This window comes from Gavia stellata, chromosome 18, assembly GCF_030936135.1.
Source record: "Gavia stellata isolate bGavSte3 chromosome 18, bGavSte3.hap2, whole genome shotgun sequence".
Taxonomy (NCBI): domain Eukaryota; kingdom Metazoa; phylum Chordata; class Aves; order Gaviiformes; family Gaviidae; genus Gavia; species Gavia stellata.
The window spans coordinates 10027460-10047859 of record NC_082611.1 but is presented as its reverse complement, the minus strand read 5'-3'; the positions used below and the strand labels follow the sequence as shown (position 1 = coordinate 10047859).

General features: G+C 34.9%; 1 protein-coding gene across 1 annotated transcript in view; it reads right to left on the bottom strand.

Moving 5' to 3' along the window:
* Positions 1 to 20400, bottom strand: part of SMG1 (SMG1 nonsense mediated mRNA decay associated PI3K related kinase) — a 67263-nt gene that overhangs the window by 18273 nt on the left and 28590 nt on the right. The window contains exons 13-39 of the mRNA XM_059826545.1: positions 19975 to 20244; positions 19271 to 19401; positions 18382 to 18543; positions 17797 to 17915; positions 16947 to 17034; positions 16760 to 16861; positions 16171 to 16311; positions 15656 to 15855; positions 15176 to 15372; positions 14322 to 14489; positions 13345 to 13499; positions 12100 to 12245; positions 11277 to 11478; positions 9602 to 9711; positions 9080 to 9227; positions 8540 to 8699; positions 7729 to 7849; positions 6803 to 7051; positions 6211 to 6495; positions 5079 to 5223; positions 4655 to 4793; positions 4120 to 4350; positions 3844 to 4021; positions 2881 to 3042; positions 2380 to 2597; positions 2023 to 2177; positions 836 to 1058 (exon numbers count right to left, since the gene is read on the bottom strand). Of these exons, the coding sequence (XP_059682528.1) occupies positions 836 to 1058; positions 2023 to 2177; positions 2380 to 2597; positions 2881 to 3042; positions 3844 to 4021; positions 4120 to 4350; positions 4655 to 4793; positions 5079 to 5223; positions 6211 to 6495; positions 6803 to 7051; positions 7729 to 7849; positions 8540 to 8699; positions 9080 to 9227; positions 9602 to 9711; positions 11277 to 11478; positions 12100 to 12245; positions 13345 to 13499; positions 14322 to 14489; positions 15176 to 15372; positions 15656 to 15855; positions 16171 to 16311; positions 16760 to 16861; positions 16947 to 17034; positions 17797 to 17915; positions 18382 to 18543; positions 19271 to 19401; positions 19975 to 20244 (4605 nt within the window). The remainder of the gene's footprint in view (positions 1 to 835; positions 1059 to 2022; positions 2178 to 2379; positions 2598 to 2880; positions 3043 to 3843; positions 4022 to 4119; positions 4351 to 4654; positions 4794 to 5078; positions 5224 to 6210; positions 6496 to 6802; positions 7052 to 7728; positions 7850 to 8539; positions 8700 to 9079; positions 9228 to 9601; positions 9712 to 11276; positions 11479 to 12099; positions 12246 to 13344; positions 13500 to 14321; positions 14490 to 15175; positions 15373 to 15655; positions 15856 to 16170; positions 16312 to 16759; positions 16862 to 16946; positions 17035 to 17796; positions 17916 to 18381; positions 18544 to 19270; positions 19402 to 19974; positions 20245 to 20400) is intronic.

Sequence of the window (20400 nt, the reverse complement as noted above, 5' to 3'; positions counted from 1 at the left end):
TACTAATCCATTTACAGCGTAGGATGAAGATGACAAAAACAAAAAAACACCCTTTATGCAGCAAATATACCTTGCCTGGTGATAAGCACCAAAGTCACAACAAATCAAACTCAAGAGGTTTGCTCCTGTATTTATAAATATTTGAGCTGTGGTCGAAGGCAGCAGCATTCAGCAACCTCCTGTTTATGTATCTGCATGCTTGCTTGTTCTGCAAAGCAGAACGGGAACTACAAAAAAAGTCTGTTTGTGTGTAGAACCTAGGTTCTGTCTAGTAAGACTTTTAAAAACCACCAGGTTGGCTCTGGATATCCAAGTGAACACATATTTTGTTTCTCCTCAGACCCATAAAAAATTAAGACAAGATTACATAACTGAAAAACAAAGTATCTTTGGGAAGGGTTGATCATTTGAAGGTTGCTGCACAGCCCAAGGACTACGCTTAGATAACCAGAGTACCAACTTGTTAAAATTTAAATCCACTAAACTCAAATCGCATAGTTTCGGAAAGACAGTATTTAAAGAAATAAAGCCCTCTGCCCCCAAAACTGATAGCATCCCAGACAGCAAAAGATGCAAGATTTGAAAAAAATAAAATAATTTCATTGGGTAGAAATGCAATAATTTAGACAGTCAGTAGGACTTGTTACACAGATAAAAATTATTGTGCTTTAGTGTCTAGCATGCCTGTGGTGATTGCAGAGAAGACAAAGTTTCAGGCTGCAATTTTGATACGGCAAAAGAATAGCAAGAGAATACTAAGGAGAGGGTGAAGCACATAGTTCAGCAAGAGTGTCAAGAGTCTCTACATTGTACTCTTAGTCTGTGCGTATAATACCTCTTTAAATGGGAGCCAGCTGCTTCCAGGTTTAGCAGGATTCAAAGGATTCTTCAGTTTCTCTAGTGCATTTTCAATTGCATCTCCATAGTTATCCTGAAACCATTTCTCATGAGGAGTTTCTGCAGGAGCTGCAGTGATGCTCCGTACATGTTCCAAAGCAAATACAACGGGCTTCATTAGAGCTGTATGCTTTTCACGCATGATTGCTATTTTCTCCTCTCTTAAAAAAACCAGAAAACCCACACATCAAAATTTCCTCTTAATTCCATAAAACCAAGTTACTTCATAAGCAGACCATTAAAATAAAGACTGCAAATGAGACATCCAAGCATTCAAAAAAATTAGTACATCTCTAAAATGAGATCTTCAAGGATGACTGTCTTAAGAGTATTTCATTCCACATTGAATGCATGTTCCTCTGAACCACACTTTTGTTTGGGTTTTGTTGTGGGTTTTTTTTGTAAACTGAAACATTTGAACTGGGTTCCTCATCAGTGGAAACCCTGAGGAGCAGCTTAGAGCTCAAACCACTCTAAGCAACTGCTTTCCTTTAATAAGAGCTCTTTATTACTACTTCCTGAGGATGTATCACACTATAAAGAAGTGGAAGAGAGAGATTCAGATCATGCTGTTCTCTCATTCCATGTCAGGCCTGACTATAGAATTCCAGAGGCATTCCTAAGCTTAGCCAGGTGCCCAGTGAATGGCTTTCCTCTTTCACAAATCCATTCACAAGAATACCCAGGTGAGGGAGAAAAAAGACTTTTTGAACACTGAAAACCAAAAGCAGATTAAGACGTTCTGTTTACTCCAAATATCTGTATTTACAGTAAACTCCAAATAGATTACACCCTGCTTGTCCTCATTTTGGCTGACTTGTAAGACAGACCTTGGAAATTAAGAACTATAGGATCTCCTAATCCACAACTTAATGTGTTAGAACCCAATGCATATTACTAAGGAAATCCCAACATGGGTTCACAGGTAGACTGTTGTCTCTCATTTTATTAGAGTACTGGCTATAGCATCAAAATGTTCTTGGAATAAGGTCACTGGCTTACAAAGAAGCAACTAGGATAGTATGAATTCAGGAGCAACAACGCTGTTGATTGGTTTGACTGTATGCTTCCCCAAGAACAAACATTTGTCACAATTATCACTTGAATTATTCAAGACAGACATACTTCCGTAAAGTGTTGTTGTTCTGGACTCTCTTGACTTCGTCTTCCAACTGTTGAATCCTTCTGAGGACGTACATGTGCTGCTGCAGTAAAACTCCCAACCAAAGTTCATCCCAAAGAACTGTAACTCTGCGCAGCTCAGCCACTAGCATCTGAACCTGTATAAAATAAATTAAGATTCACTTACTTTCAAGAGTACTAGTACTAAGACTTATTTTTGTAGATGAACAACTTGAAAAGAGATAAAAGCCTAACAGCAAAGATGCACCAAACTTTCAGTAGGCCTACCTACAAGATACACAAATTACATATTTTGTGGTTCAAATAAGAGCACAAGTAGCATACATTTGGATTACTTACCTGCAATACCATTGTTGGATTTGCAGCAGAAAGTTTCTCCACAATTTTGCTATAGCAATCTTGCATCATTGCTTGATCTTCATTTAATCCAGCTTTTGTGTCATCTTTACTACTTTCTTGAGAAGCTGGGGAGCTCCCTCCATCACATTCACCACCCAACAGTTCTTCTCCTTGAATATTACCTAGCAAAGTAGGGATGGCAGAAGGCAGCTTGTTTCCTAAATTAAAAAACAGATGTTAAAATATTAGCTACACTGTTCTGGCCTTGAAAGATACGACACTCAATACTTCACTTAGTATCAGGCAAAGTATATGATAAAATTGAAAAAACTTATTTGCCAAACTGGTAAATCAAATTAAAGGTATCAGTGAGGTCCCATAATAAAAATATTCTTAAGACAGAAAGTATCAGTAACTGAAAAAAACCCTCAGTATCATTTTATCCAGTATATAAAAATATTAGCTCAAGTGTATTTGAACATTTATTTTTTCCCTCCATACCTGAAGTCTGGGATTCACTGCTAAGTGAAATGGTACCCACTATTGCAGGATATAGTATGAGATGAGGAGAATCTTGAGCCACTCGACACAGTAAGTTGCAAATACTCTGACGAACATACACTTCTGGGTGATTCAGGCGGGAGAAAAGCTGAGGTATAATACCTTCATAAACAAAATGGACAGATTCATTTCATTTCAAATGGTGCAGAATTTTGTTTTATTTTTAAAAGCATGCTGGTTTTACACTGGGAGAACATAAATGTCTAGTTTCCCAATAAAACTTCTTTTAAATAACTGTCTTTCACAGTACAGGCAATAGCTTATTTTCTTCTACTATTCAAATACTGGTAAGATCAGTAGCAATATAGAAACCCTTTAGTTAAGCACTAGGAATTGAGTTTTGCACGTTGTATCTGTTATATCATTTTTCTAAAATAAGAGTTACATTAATAGCTCCTGACATTAGCATAACTGGATGTTTCAAAAGAAGGCACAATTTTGCAATAGCTGGCCTCCTCCCCTGCTGCCTTCCACACTAACTCAGTAACCTTCTATGGGACAGTCCCTGGGCAACCAGAACCAGTAGTGTAGTGACAAACAACTACTTCTGAGACATCTGGCTTTAGCCACGCATCTTTCTCTGAACTGCATTTCAAACTATTGCTAGGAAAAGAACCCACCCCATCTTTTTAATGTAGTAATATTATGTAATACTTCACAAACTACATCTCCATTCTCCTTTCAACGTCTTAAGGCTGGGGAGGGAGGGGATCAGAATCTGTGCTGCTTATCTATTCTAAGATCAGAATGCATGGCACACTTGAACACCTTTAAATTATTTAGTAAAAGACAGGCTCTTTCCATTATGCTTAAATGAAAATTTTATGAAAGTGCAATGAACACCTTTCTGCTTGTATTTAGAGAAAATGCGTTAATTTTACCAACTAGGTAACACATACTTACCTCTCCAAGGAGCAGTAGGTGTAGTTTCTAGCCCATGCTCTAGATACTGTCTAAGTTCTCCAGCGTGTTTCACAAGCAATCGTAACAGCCTTAGGGTTGCCATCACAATAACATCATCAGTGCTTTGCTCAGAAGTACTTCTTAAGTGCAGCCTGGGATCATCTTCATCAAGTGGAATCTTGAAAGAAAGAAATACTCCTCTAAGCTAAGTATATAGTTCATATCATCATTTAGGAAAGTTTGTAACTGGATTTCCTCATCAACACAAACACTAACCTGACCAGCATTGAGTTTGAGGAAAGTAAAGTATGCACTGCAGGAGAGTTTATAGAGACTGAAGATTCTGTCTACAACTTTCCTCCACACTTTAATTAACCCTTCTGTTGCATTTTCATCAAGATCTGAAAGCCAGGGACAACTTGTTAATAATTGACGCCATATAACATCCACCATATCATCTTCTTCATTGTCTTCATTTTCAGTGATTTGTAGAGTCATATCTTCATCCTAATGCAAAATAAAGAGAAAACATAATCGATTAAGTCCTCCAACCATTTCTACAAGCAATATTAGTTTCTAATCCAGTTTTTGTCTAGGCAACTCATGCAACTGCATTACTTGATCATATTAGCATAGTCCATAGAACAGATGTGTTACCACTTAGCTAACAGATGGTTTCTTAGAGAACTCTTGTATTGTCTGAATTTTAACTTTAAAACATTTACAAGAGTTAATATGAATCACAAAATAGAGGAAAAATAAGGTTCACACTAAAGTTGAACAATTTTTAAACAAGCAAATTTACACTTACTTGAATCCCAGCTGGACGACACACTGCCTGCCCAAGAATCCCATAGATTTTCTCTTTATCTTCCTCTGCAATGTTGTCTGGAAGCAAGTTCTGAACCTCAGATTTTTCCCGGGACAGCAGACGAACACCTTCTCCCTGACTGTAACATTTAATGAATTATTGATCCCCAGTATATTAGTATTTGTAGAGCTACTGAACCCATTAAGATTTTATATATAAAATTTCTTGAAGGAAGAAATCTTCATCCTTATCTCAGAATTAAACTCACTTCTTTTTACAGAGGGCAAGTAATCAAGAGAATATTCAGTTCTCTGCTCACATGCGACTTCAGACCACAAAGAAGAGTAATCATAAATACAAAGCTAGGGTTTACCTTAAGAAAATTAATTGTGCCGTATAAATTTAAACATTAGGATGAATTTACCTGGCATTATCAACTACTTTCCGGCCCCATCTATAAGCCCAACTAGCCAGCGCTGCCCAAGACTTGGCTACTTCAGGTGCCTGTACTGAAGACAAGTGATACAGCTGTCCCAAAATGAAGTCAGGTTCTCCAACTCCAATATTTACTGTAATGGGAGAAATAGAGCAATATATGTTATGATGTAAAACCTACTTCCAATTTCCTTAACATAGAAAATAACATCAAAACATTTTAAGTATGTAATTTTTTTGGTGTCAAGTTAGTACCCAAGAGTGTAAAATTTTCCAAAATGCAATTATTTTTCAGTTCTGATACTGGCTGCAAAACAAAGACCAGTTTTTCATTTGCTAACAACCACTGCCTATACTCTACAATTGTTTTCTCTTTCACAGAAGGATGGAACTGAGGCAAGAAACTCATGATCTCCAAAAGAGCAAGATGCTTCAGAGAGCAGACTTTTATGAAGTACCTAGGGCAGCATGTTTGTATTTATTAGTGTATGTATTTATTTTCTTCACCATCAAGTCAGAAAGCACCTACTACTTAGTATCCATTAACAGCTCTAAAATAATTTGACTCTGCAAGAGAGGAACTAAGTTGTTTATGAAGTCCATGTTTAAGCAAAGAACTTTATCTTGACATTTGAAGAAAAGTCTGACGAAAATTGGGAATTAGAGTACACTTTGTGGCAACAGAAGTGTTCAAATTAAGTATAGATTAAAGAAACCTAAGGTAGCTGCTTTTCACACTTATCAGGGCCTTCAAAATATAAATCCTGTCAATGTTTAATCTGAAAGATCTCATTCAAACTTTAGCAAATACAGGAGCTGAAAGCAGACAAAAGCATGACAAAAGTTTATATCCTCCTCACAAAATAAACACATTCCAGTTTCTTCTTCAGGCCACCATCACTTCAATGAGAAAAATGTGAAAGATAAGAAATATCAAGGTGTTTGGTTTTTTAACTGTGTATAGTTACCTGCTGCACAAAACACACTCTGTTTATACATGTATTAGGAAAACAAATGAGTGATGGAGCACTTAGTCTTTATCAATATAACTGGTGTTATCCCTCAGTGGAATCATCAAGTAACTAATTTAACAAAAAAATTAGTAAGAACAACAAATCTACCTGTAGATTCACTTTCAATCCTAGGATATTCTTCTTCTAGTGTATTAACAGCTGGGAGTTCAATCAAATTATATATGTTTTTAGACAAGGTAGACAGACCAGTATGATTCTGCTGCTGTCGAGCTCTATATACTTGTTTCAACTGTCCTGAAATCTCTTTCCATTCTGCTTGAATCCATTTAGCCAGTGTGAGAATAGATTTAGCAACTGCATATTCAGCTTTGGCAGATTTGCAAAAGGATATGGCACAAGAACTCAGCATTTCCATGGCATGTGTCGACTGACCTGCATATCATGAAAAGCATATCTTCAGTAGAGTGTTAACTTCATTCAAAACACTTCTTCTGAAATTCAGCATATTCAGGTACAGCTTGTAATAATATATTTTTACAAACAAAATTCTCTTTTGAAGTTAAAAATTACAAGTAAGAAAAGACTTGTGAAAACAGTTCCAGACTGAGACAACAGTTAATAGGATGAAATCAGTTCCTAATGATCCCATCCTATTACGATTTCTTCAAGGTCAGAGGAATTAGCATGGTTATAAGGACAAGAAGCTCAAGTATCTACAACATAATTAGCGAACACTCACCTGCTGTGTATAACAATTTCGTTTTCTCAATATCAAGTTCAGGACCCCATTTTTCATCTATCTGACCTGGTACAGACAATTTTTTGAAGTGCTGGACTAAGTCTTGTGCAGTGGTGGTTTTTCCAAGCTGAACTTCACTGCACTGGGCAAGCAGTCGTGTAGCTAGGGCAATATTTCCTCGCTTCCGTGCAAATTTCGCTGCTGTTAAGCCCAGCTCCATTAGATGGCTTTTAATTGGGACTGTTGGTTCTGAAGAAGAAAGCAAGACATTGCAAACAAAATTATTAAACAAACAATAATTGCCCCTGGGTTATACAGATAATTTCTGCCCAATGTATTCTGTACATGGCCATCAGTAAAAAATTGCTTTCATGTTTCCTAACACCTCCTTCAGAAATTTAAATTACTTTATTTCTGCCTAGAATACTTATATACCCCATCTGAAACAAAAAAATATATCCATAGATTATCTGCTGGGCAAAAGAATAATTTTTTCACTATAAGCATTCTTCTTAACTAAGAAATCTACTTGTCCCCTGATAAAAGTTTTTCTTCTCCCATTAACTCTTATCATACTGCACATTTAAATGGCTTTCGTGACTGTTTTTAAAAGACCCATTATTGATAGTGTTGAAGTGTTCAAAAGTGAAAGCATCTGAAGTATGAAGAGATGAGCAAGTAAAGCATGATTAGAAGAGTGAGTACAGAACTATTAAGCACTTCAGAATAATTTTTCTTCTTGTTAGCACTGTCTACATTACAGTAGTAATCGAGACCCCTACTAGACACCTAAATAACCAAAACTTGGCTTTTAAAAAGTAATCCAACTAAATAATAGAAAAAGACACAACTGCTGCTTTCAGCAGAAGATTTAAGTTCAAATTCTGCATTTACCTTTCATAACACTAGAACGAGAGCTTATATACCTTTAAGTTTTTCCATCAATTGATTCTGGTACACTGTGTATCTCAGTGCATGCATCCACGGCCTTACATCATGCTGTTTGCATGACCTCAAAGCATCATTGAAGAGAGGTATAAGACAGTCCTGAAAAAGGCATAGAAGTTACATAGTTGTCATGAGAGACATCTTTACTAAAAATCTATTTTCATTTATTAAAATCCAAAGACCATTTTAGTGCAGAGTAAACATTCTTATTTGTATTAGTAGCCACTCTTTCTCATTAACAAATAAAATGCAAATATGTTTTATGCAACTCTAGGAAGACATGCTTGATTCTGAGAGGACCAAAACTAAAAATAACTCAAAATCAAGCAGAATTGTTTTCTGAACAACATGTGTGTGATTAGAAATTAGAACTAGAGCATTCATGCTGGTTGAAGTCTGACATTGAGTTTAATTGCTAAAGTGATTGGGTTTTGATAAGTATTTTAAAGTTACTTTTAAAGTAAATTACGTGTGTGTGTTGTAGGAATAAGTGTTACAATGTATTTAGAGAAGAAATATCAACACTTCTCTAAAAAGCAACTACCAATAAAACTTTAAAAATACTGTAAGTATAATTGAAAGAGATGGCGTATTTGTAACTATAGAAAGAAGTCCAACTGAGATGTAAATTTAAAGAAACTCAAGTCGAGGCACATTAGAAAACTAAATGAGGTTTTTTTATAGTATGATTAACAATGTCAAAACAATGTATGTTCTATATTCAACACTTCATGACATGATATGGAGAAAGACATTACTTCAGTTTAGGTTTTAAACACACAGACATACCTCTGATGTCAGCCTGTTGGATACAGTGTTTTCCAAAGCAGAAGAACAATACAACTGAAGAGTGCTCAACACTGGTAAAGACTGAGACACAGTGAGTGTGGAAAGTCTTAAAGGTCCAATAGCGATTCGTGATGTTTGCTTTAAGTACTTAATAACATTTCTGAAATAAAAGAATCAGAACAGGCATTTTTGTTAGCTAGACTTTAAGAGTAAACAGTGATATCAAAATTACTGAAGATATTCAACATCTTCAAAGAGATAATGAGAAAATCTTGCAATATCACACACAAGTTACAGTATGATACTTTATTATTGAACTGACAAGAAGCAGTACTTGATATATCAACTACATGATCTCCAAGTTAAACATCATCTTATTTTTCCTCAGCAAGCTTGTAACTCAACAACAGCTAAAACTGGTAGCAAACTCCATAGATGCTGAAGTACAAAGCAGAGTGTGCTTTTCACAAAGTTATGTTTAACAAACTAGAACAGCTTTTCACAGTATATTACATTCATTCATAGAACATTTCAACTTACTCAGATATTGACTGCCACTTTTGCTCCTGTTCTATGTGGTTTACAGCTGTTGCCAGACATACCGAACTTCTCAGAAGTTGTACTTCAACTGCTTTTTGAAGTTCTCTTGGATCAGGGCTTAGCATATTAGGAAGGAGCTTCTTCATGTCTACATGGAGATTAAACAATTGAAACCAACTAGAACTCCCAAATTTTATCAAGTGTCACTGTCTGAGAATACATTTTTGAGAGCAAGAAAGTTTGGAAAAAACTTTTTAAAATATATATATATATGTATGTATTCATATTAGAAATTGATCATAGATTACTTACAAACAAACACATTAACTCCAGAACACACACTTGTATCAACATTTAGAATGACCACTGCCAATCATTTTGAAGCTTGATTCATAAAGATTATGGTCAGTCCACTAAACACAATAAACCGCATTCAGAAGTTTCAGTCTGTTATTTATAGACAGATACGTGAAGAAATAGTTACTTTTGTATTTGAAGTAACATTAACTTATGCATTTATACCTATTTTTTCTTTGGATCCCCCTGCAAGTAGGTTGATATTTTCTCCTGGTAATAATTCTAGTTGTTCAGTGCATTCAGTAAGTTGTCCAGACTCAAAGCTGCTCAAAGATCTGCAATTCAATGTTTATAATTTTATTTTCACATTTCCTACTTCATTCCAGTTGCTAAGTATCTTATAGAACAAAAAAGAAAGACTCAAGCCTAACTCAAAATCCTACAGAGCACTTATGATTAATTCTAATCAAAACTCCCAATTTTTACATAGATCAATAAAAGGCAATAGTACTGCACCAAATGGATAAATTCAGTATCAAAGTGAAAGGAAAAAACACCTCTCCAGCTATGAAGCTTTCCGTATTATCATCACACTATATATAATACTGTTCTACCACAGTCAGGAAGAAAAAGGTTGACTTTGGAAGAGTTTAAAAAAAAACAAAACAAAGAAAACCCAAAAACTTTTTTCCCCCTCTATCCACAGAAAAGTAAGTTTTGGGGCAGAATTTCATGAGGCCATGGTTTCAACTCTTCAGTTTACATGAAACCAACATTCCAGAAATACTGGAATATTGCGCAGATCGTAGATTATACAGATTTATATTGTTTAACAGCCTTTTATTCTACATAAGAAAATAATTTGGGCATTATAGACTTCTACAGAAATGCACAAAAAAGACACTGAAAGCTTAAGAGGCCTAGCGGCTCAGAATACAGAAGACTCAAAGGTTCCATATTCTTGTTACTATCCACTGATAAAGGAATTATTTAAGTCTCTGCATTAGAAAAGAAAAAAAAAAATACTCAGCATGTGAAAACTCCCCTTTCTGCTGAATTATTTCGATCCTCATTACTACAGAGACATGACAAGCACTCACTCTCCTAATGGATTAAGTGCACACTCTGAGTTACTGCAGTAAGAAAAAGGATCGCCCCTTTCTCTGACAGAAGCAGTCACCTTTTCAGACCTACAAGATTTTATTTCAAAGCTTCCTTCTATGCTTTTATTTTCAAAGACAAGAAATTTCAGCCAAAAGGATTTTACGATGTTTACCACAACAGTACACAGATAGAAAGTAATCAAGTTGTCAAATGAAACAGAAAGGACCCTTAAACCTTGAAGGACTATTTCAATGTCACAAATATTTTTTCATGAACCAGACAAGTATCAAGGGTTAGGAAATAAATGCACAAACTACAATTCTAAATTCCATTTAAGAAAAAACAAAACGAAAAAATAATTTAAGCAGCCAAGACCACCTCCTTAATATACTTTCACATGAGATTGATGAATTAAAATATTTTTAAGAACCATACCGCTGACAGACATTTCATTTCTCACTATTATTTAAGTTGTGCGAAAGGAAGCATTTTCTGCCAATAGAAGTAGAATAAATTTGACATCTTACTTTCAATGAAAAGATGTTTTTCTTGAATACGAAGAAACCTCAGCAGTCAGAAAGCCACAGTAACTATTTAGAATGTTATTTCTTTACTTATCTCTATGGCTAGTATATATCATGGCCAAGTTTGCCCCCTCCCAAGAACACAACTTTCTTCTTATCATGCCTCTATTTCAATGACATCCAGTTTCTAAAAATCCATAAAAACTTCAGCATTTCAGTTCTAAGATACTGAACTCTTAAGGTAGTGTTGAATAAATTAATTATATCCTTACTTTATGTAATTAAAATCTGCTTTCAGATTGATAGAGGTATTACTATTGCTTTTCTTCAAGTCATGGACCATATTTTGCCACTCCTGAACAGCAGACCAGTCAGCAATGGAAATGTAACATTCACATGCTTTGTTACCCAAGTAGTTTATAACTTCAGGTGAAGAATCACTTGGCTTAGTCAGAACAGTTTTTCTAGTTTCTCCTACGAAACAAGAAAATAGTACATATACTTAAATATATATTTATGCTTATATATTTTTAAAATAGCAATTCTATTACTCAAATGCAATTTCTGTCTTTTGTAAAGAAAAACACTTAATTCTTCTTCCACTTATACTTTTTTTTTTTTTAAATAGAACCCTTTCAAAGGAGGTTTTGGAAAAATTTAGTCCATACCTGTAAAAGAAACGTCAAAACAGGAAAACAGAAGAACTAAATTAGGACCAAAGAAGGTCCTCTTTTGAAAGATGAAACAGAATACTGCAACAAAGTCTCACTAGTCAAAAAACTATGACTAACTAGTGCATTTCTGATACAACTGTATGATCTAAAGTGATTTAGAATTAAACTAGTAAATTACAAAATATTTTACCTATTATTTATAGTTTCATTCAGCTAGACCTCGGTACTGCAAACCCTCACATCTACACATAGTACTGGTTTCAATGGCATTAAGCAGTTCAGTTCAACTGCAGGCAGAAACACGTTTTCAAATTGAAGAATTAGACACTATCGCTATGGCTATATCATTGAATGTTCTAATTTTATGTACATACAGTTACAAAAGTGTATTTCTCTTAAAAAGAAAACAATAAATACTGACCATTCAAGGAATGCTTTGGGCTGGCATTATTCACACTGGTTGAATTGGCCAACTTCAGAACAGTTTTGTCAAAGCCTGTTATGCAACAATCCACTCCTGTCATGGAGCACAGGTGCTCCTGGTATTCCGCAGTTGCTTTTTCAAACCTTAAATGGTTTAATATTTTAGTCAGCATTTTACAGAACCAGTTTTCTTTTTTGGTAAATAGACTGTATTTTAAACATTTCTTTACCACAATACTCAAAAAGTTCACATATCACCTTCAGCAAAAGAAAGGGATTAACATAGAATACAAGTTTACCAGCTAAATTTCCACGTTATAGCATAATATAAAAGCTTTTCCATTCAGGTTTTAATGCCAACTTCAAATCAAGTACAGATTGAAGGAGATAAATGAGTTTTATATTCGACTGTCACACTTTTTACCTGAATGAGTAAAGCTGAGTATTGGTTAACTACATATCATTTAATAGAGGATTGTAGAACTCTGTCTAGGGCAACAAATCACACCTTAAACTTGACATTTCTGAGAAACTTCTCACATATTACAAAGCTGCACATTATTTTAAGGAATTTTATGAAAATGGGAAAAAGGTAGTTATAAATATAAAACCTCATTTTTTTATTTTGTTTGGGCATTTTTACATGGCAGGTAAATCATGAAAGGTGTCCCTTTTTCATTTCATACAGAAGAAAGGACGCATTCCTTTAAGGAGATGAAAGCACCGAAATGAAGGCGTACCCTATCTAGAACATTGACCCACTTATTTGTAACTGCAGCCAAGATTCTACTTCAATAGACGTAGAAGCCACTTTTTCAAAGCTGAACTAAAACTGCAAAGCATCTCCCTCGGAGTCCCTCTCTTGGCAAACCGTGGCAGGTAATCAGATTACGCCATTGGTCAGAAACTTCATTAGAAAATATTTAAATTAATGATATTTTGCAATGGAAAATTAAATACAATATGAAAATACAGTTGCTGTGTATGAAAGACTAAGAAAAAAACAGCTTAGGAACACCATTTATTTTCAAATCCTGGTAATTTAGTTAAAACTAAAAGTTAAATATCTAAAAATGCTTGATGCGTTAGGTGTATCTGAAAGACACAATGACTTTAATTGACATAGAAATTAGATCAGTAGCCTTGATTCACTCCACAATTTAAAAGATTCAGAAGTAGAACTATGCATAAGAAGGAAAAACATGTCCAAATTTCTAACACCCAGTTATGTGAGAAAACTTACCGCCCTTCTGCCTGTTGAGCTACAGAATTGATCCATGCAAGACTCTTCCCAACTACAGCAGAAGACCAGACAGCGATACCCTGAATAGCTTCAGGACAGTGAAGCTCACATAATGCTTCTACCAGCATCATAATTGTCACTTCCAATTCATTTCCCTAAAACCAAACCAAAAGCTTTATTTAACAAATCTCATATAAAATAAGAGCTATATACATGGTTAAATACTTGGAAATGGTAAAGCAGTATTTCATTATATGCATCTACAAGTGAAGCGCTCTGTATGTCCCTCCATTACACTGCTTTTGGAAAAGCAGGGGAGCTAAGGGAAGAGTATATGCTGTGAATCCACAGCCTGAATGTCAATAGTTAGCAATCACTACGTGATGGTCTATACCTATATGAGAATTCATGAAGAAGGAGGAAGTAAAAAAATATCTATCAAACCTCCTTTGTTAAAATGTTTAAGCAAATCAAGCCATGTACTGAAGAAACCATTCAACCTTTTTAAGAAGGCTTAACCACTCATTCCACCGCTGCACTTATCTGCTAGTTACTTATAGAGGAAGGATACCCTCACGATACATCCCCCTCCGGCTCATACCCACAGGTAAGCAAAGACACTACACTACCACAAGCTCAGGAAGGCCTCACACTAATACAACAGAAGTTTCATAAGATTTAAGCAGAACCTTCTGCTTAAACATAAATTGCTCAATTCAAACTGTGAACAAACTACAGCATTCATTTATGTACAGTATTTGACCACATGTATACAGAACATCCTCATCTCCAACCTACAGTATCACTTAACCACAGAAGTCTGTCAATAAGGAAGTAGGAGTTTAAATTGTGGCTTTAAATAACACAACCTCTTACAGAGCAGCTGGTTTAATAACTACTGATTGCCTTAATTTAGTTCTTTTAAAATATTGTGGGAATATTTTTGCAATAGTCTACAGAGTTTGAGAAGTAAGTACCTGAGAGATACTATTATTAGTTTTCATTTCTGTGAGTAAATCAAAACCATGCCTGACTGTCACAGCAGGCTGGCCAGCCAGCAATCCAACTCTCATGATGGAAAGTCTAATCCGCGTTAGCCAATCTTGGCATGTCTGACGATTAGTATAAAAGAATGTCCTGATAACCTTTAAAGATAGAAAAGATAAGTTTTATAATACCATTCTTCTGCATGAATCAAAATAGTTACATTAAGTACTTAATATTTCTAACAATCAAAGTCAGGAGAGGTTTCTTTTCTCCAGTTGAGTCTTCAGTTGAGAGATGAAGAAACAGGTAAAATTCTGCATCTTTAATTTTATTAATGCAGATGGTCTGAAATCATGCATAGCACACAGCTGGCCAGGCATACTGGCAAGCTAAAAATTTTGAAGTGAACTGACTATAAATTATTATTACTGCCATGTCAAAGTCTCATAATTAAACAGCTTATTTCAACAGTGAAGAATGTTTTGCAGTTAGAACTACACAAAAGGGTATGTTGCTTATAAATAATTACTATATTTCTCAAAAAACAATTTAAAGCCTCAAATAATTGTGTTACCTTATAGCAGAACTGCTGACAATCTATAAGTAAGTGACTGGTACAAATTAGATGTGCTACAGACTTGCTTGATTAGTACCACTATACAAGCTAGTACTCCAGAAATAAATCCTGTTTTCACACGTTTCAAAGTCAAAGCCCGACGAATTAAGAACTTCAAACTTTGTTTGAGAAGTTCTTCTGAAGTTCCACAGTTAAGACCAGAACAACCCTGAAAACACTGTTCATTCAATAGACTGCTTCAAGTAACATCAGCACTGTAAGACAAACCTTGGGTGGAGAGGTAAGGGCATTGGCACATCCTTCATAAGCATTGTACATCAATTTCTCCAAGTTCTCCAGATACTGTAGAAGGAGAACAAGCCTAAGCTGGTTGCTACTGTGTCCTTCATCATTGTCTGCAGTAGTCCACTGGCTAACATCTTGGTCAGGGTTTAATGTATGGGCTGCAAGACTTCTAATAATACCTACACATTTTACCAAAACATGGGAAAAAAAAGTTACCAGACAATATGTTATTTAAAAGTGTCAAGGGATAGCAATACTAAAGTAAAATCTCTCAAAAGTTAATAGTAATTATGCAACCGCTCTTCTGCCATTGCATTCTTGATGTGTCAGTCAAAAACATGCCAAAAATTTATAACTACTGAAAAATAAAGCCATTGTGCTTCTTGCCTTGGACATGAAGTTCTTAGCTGCACAATCTTACCAAAAAAATCCCATGAAAATAAACTGTATTTTTTACATTACCTTCAATTGTCTGAAATGTATCTTGGGCTCTACCCAGAGGAGTTCGTAACTTCGAAAGAACAGTAAACTGAGCTGCTTCCCAAACAGCCCATTGCCAAAGAACAGCATCAGTCTTCAACAGATTACGAGGGATGGTTGGTTGATCTCTCTTATCTAGTCTTTGACAGCTATAGAATAATCTTTCTAACCAATTATCCTTCCTGAAAGAAAATGTCAGTACATTAATGCAAATTCATGTGGTAACAAGTTTATACTGCACACACTTCAGCTCCCTATTGCTCTCAAACAAATCTCTCACAGGATTATTTCCAAGAAGCAATGTACATAGGCAAATATGCAGAAAGGCGTGTATTTGAAGATATTTATAAATACTTAGAGAGAAGTGTAAAAAAAATTATTGAAGGTAAAGCAAGGTAATTTGTAAAGATAATTACAAATTTTAAACTAAATACAGCTTGGAATTGTTTACTATAAATTCAACATCCGTGGATTTCAGTTTTAAAAGAAGTTCTTACCCAGTTCGGTGAGAGTTTCCATACAAAATAAAACTAATGACATCAGAGAAGTCCTGTGGGTGGAATGTATTACTTGGAGCTTTGCTCATATGACTTCTTATAGCCAAAGAAATTTCTTGTATTTCTGTGTGGGTACGGTTACTGCAGGAAAAGGGGCAGAAAAAAAACCCAAACAACTCATGCTATAACGTACTTGAATTAATCAAAAAAGTTGTGCAAAAGAGTTATACACACATATATGTGCAGTGACTGGAAATAAGTATACTCTCTGGTATTAAGACAAAGCAGTTTAAGAGTTCAGGTCTTAGAGACAAATTGCAGGCCATGATATTGTTGAAGCTCTGGATAATATGGACCTTACAAGTATTCATATTTGCTGCAAGAAGTGCTGCATAGTTTATCAAATTTATTAATTACTTTGTGTACCTACTGTTCTTAAACCTGTAACAAAGTAGAAGAGATAGCAAGACACTTCATGCTTTTTGGTTTTAAATTAAGACAGTATGATGATATTCGACTGGCATTGTTTTTCAGATAAACATCACTGAAGGAAGAAACTAAAGCATTCAAGTTAATCTGAACAACTTACCTCAACACGACATCTAAAGGAATTGACTTCAGAAGTTTTCCAAAAGTTTGTCTTACACGAGCACCGCTATGTACTAGTTGAACACGACACACATCAACACACCTGCATCACACCAAAAACGAAAAAAGGTGGTAACATTTCTATTAACAGCATAATTCTAACAATATACAGAATTCTGTGCAAGTACCTTTGTAAAAGGTCATCTGGGAGGGATGAAGACAGGGCATGGAGGCTACTACATGCTTGAAGACAAATGTTCACATCTTCCAGAAGGGCTGAATTAAGGAGTTGAAAGAAAAAAAGTTATTCTTGCTAGAATTAGATAACTTATGCATTACTCTGGTTGTGGTAGAACATCTAAAGACATTTTTACAGCATCACTGGTAGGAGACACAGGCTTTAAGCAATACTTTTCTTTTGATTTCGTTGACTGCTGTTACTATAACAAGTAAATGCTTAGTAACAAAGAGTCACTTGTGCTACATGTTACTTATGGTTCTTTTCTGACAGCTGACAGATTAATCCTTCTATGGTCTCCATACAGTGGCATTATACACAATATATTTCAGTAAGAAAAAACGAAGGTTAAGTTAGTAACTCCTGGCATTGGGAAGTTACTGGTCTTGCTAGTATTATGCTACTAAAAGCATTTGTTCCCATATTTCTCTTTTCAGGTTTTGAAATCCAAAACAATACATCACATTTTGGAATGGTTCCACTGCTTTTGATAAAATAAAATGCAATCTTACAAGTAAGATTTGGCACACCACTGACATTTTTGGTAGATCAACTTCACAATCACAAATTATTATTTTAAGAAAATTAATTGCTTGCACATCTAATAGGTAGGGATCCATCTGAGAAAAATTATAGAAGGAGAATGTAAGTTTTTGTGCAATACAAACCAGAAGCATCCCTAAAAGTAAATGAAACAATAAGTACAGTTACAGCCATCAGTGGTACATGACAAGGTCACTTATGCACTTAATTATGCCACATAAAAGACAGTTAATAGGTAAAAATACGTGATATCTTACTGTTTGCTAGAAGTCCTTTACAAAACTTATGAAAAGATGGGAGAGAAAATAACGGCGCATATGTTTCTGATTTTTTCATCAGGACAGCCACTTCCAAAGCCCATGTCATAAGTAGTTTCCTTCAAAAACCAAAACTATTAGTCACTCTATAGAGAAAGATATCTTTCAGTATAACTTAAACTACTTCACGTTACAGATGAGTATTACAGCATAACTCATTTTTTAAACAAAGGGTTTTGTAACATTAAAAATGTCCCTAGCTTTCACAGCAATTTGGTAATACAGGATTGTAACTATTGTAAAAGGGTACTTTCAGTGAGCAAAAGTTTCTTTTTCAGTAAAGTTTGATAGCTCTGCTTTTACTGTATAGATCTTACAATGGTTTCAATTTTTCTAGTTTTCACGCATAAAAATAAACAGCTACTTTTTCCACAGGTATTTCATCATTAATGTTTCAAAAAAACAAATACTTGACTGGTTAAATTTACCCAAGTTTTACAGAATAAAGCTATCCTGGTTTCTGAATTAAGACATTTTATTGGGGAAAAAAGATAGTCTCCTGATTAATAAGAAAATGTTAGTTACCTGGTATCTTGAGTAAGGTTATCCTTCTTAAGCAGCAGCCCCAAAAGGTTTAGTATGATTGAGAAATGTTTTTTTGTTGCTGTGGTTACAGTACTTATAACTGCTCCATCAAAGAGAGAGGGAGAGGAAGAACTGAGGCTACTGGATATGAAATGGTCGTGCCTGAAAAGGCAAGAGAAAATATAAAATATAAAACCACCCCAAGATTAGGGATACTTCCTTAAAGTATACAGGAGGGGGGGGAAAACAACAACAAAAAAACAAACAAAAACCAACCAAAACCCCCAGCAGCAGAAGTTAATGTACACCCATACAGTAACCACATCATTTCAAAACCCAAGTATTTTGATCCCCAGCCTAAAAGAAAAGGTACAATCTTACATCAGTCCATGCAGCCCAATAACCTGGTTTCAACTGTGGCTGGTATCAAATGCTTAGTGAAAAAATCACCAAAACCAAGAAATGTACAGAGTAACAGTTAAATAAGTATATTCCCTTACTTTGATAACATTTTGTAGTAATAAGGTCCAAAATGTGTTCACATCTATTGTTTACATTTCATTACCTCTCCTAGATCTCACAGTAAGCAAAATAGTAAATAATCTTTCCTTATTTACTTTCAGTAGAGTTCTCCCTCAGTTATCTCTATTCAAACACAAGACTTCTACAATCTGCCTTTGAATAAAATGCCAAATTGTAAGCCAGGATATGCTTTCTTGGCTGAGATACAGACTCCCTGCAATTAATGAAAGTAAAAACTGATTAGGGAAGTTTGGGCAATAGCTCAATTGTAATAGCCTATTTAAATTCATCCCTCCAACAATATATTCTATTCAGATCAGTCCATCCTAGTGCTTTTAAAATACTGATGAATTACTGATCTTCATACCTGGAACAGTGTGAATATAATGTATAGAGTACTGCATACTGGACAGCAGGAAAATGAACTGCTATGTCACCATGAACAATCATCAGGTTTTTACTCAGAAGTGCAAACACAGTCGGTGAAAGGGCCCACATCTATAAAACAATTGCAACATAAGCAAAGAAACATAATTAATAGGATCTATTTTTAAGCACAGTTTCCATACTGTTAATTATTGTGTTTTGCTTCCTCCCAAGGAAAATAATTTAACTCTAATTTTCTGGCTTTAATTGTAACTATTTTCTTTCCCCTCTTTAAAGAGCCTGTTAAAAGCAAATGATGTTTTTATTTGGAAACAAGTGTTTTCACATGGCTGATATACTACCAGAGGACACACCAAAGCTGCTTTTATCTGTCTTAATTTTCGGTAAGAATTACTATCACCATCTTAGAATCAATCCATGAATAACCCTGATAAGATGCTCTTCCCTAGAAACTGCTTTTCATTATGCACCGACTAGTGATACAATCCACCCATTCTGTTTCCCCTAAGTTTTGATAGTGGAAGTTTTTCTATAACATAAGTTAGGAAACAAAGTTGATCATTTTAATTATTTTTATATATATATATATATAAAAAAAATGTGCACTACTGGTGAAATATAGTTTAAGTAAAAGAGTGTTTTTACACTTAATGCACAAACTTTATCTGTCGAGTTTTTACTCACCCCAATTAATGAGTTTTTAGCATTTCCAATAGTACTTAGAGCACTGAGGTCAAATATAACAACAAACTTTGCATTATCCACATTGAATATATGCTTCTTGAAAGAGTCATGCTGGATTTCAGAACAGGCCTCAGGGAGATGTAAACTATAGAGAAGACTATTTAGAGCACAGGTCATTTCTCCTAGAATCAACCTGTAAGCAGTCTCCAAAACAGGAATGTTCTTCAGGCTCAATACGGCTTGGTATACAGCATGGGCTGCTGCAACAACCTTGAGAATATAAAATAATTACAGTAATAACTGATTAGCATGAAATCATAAAATCTATTTATCACCAATGTAGAATTTAAAATTATGCTTCTTTATCTATGAATAGCCTAGTCTAATACACATACTTATCTTCAGTTTTCTGTAATTAAGTACTAC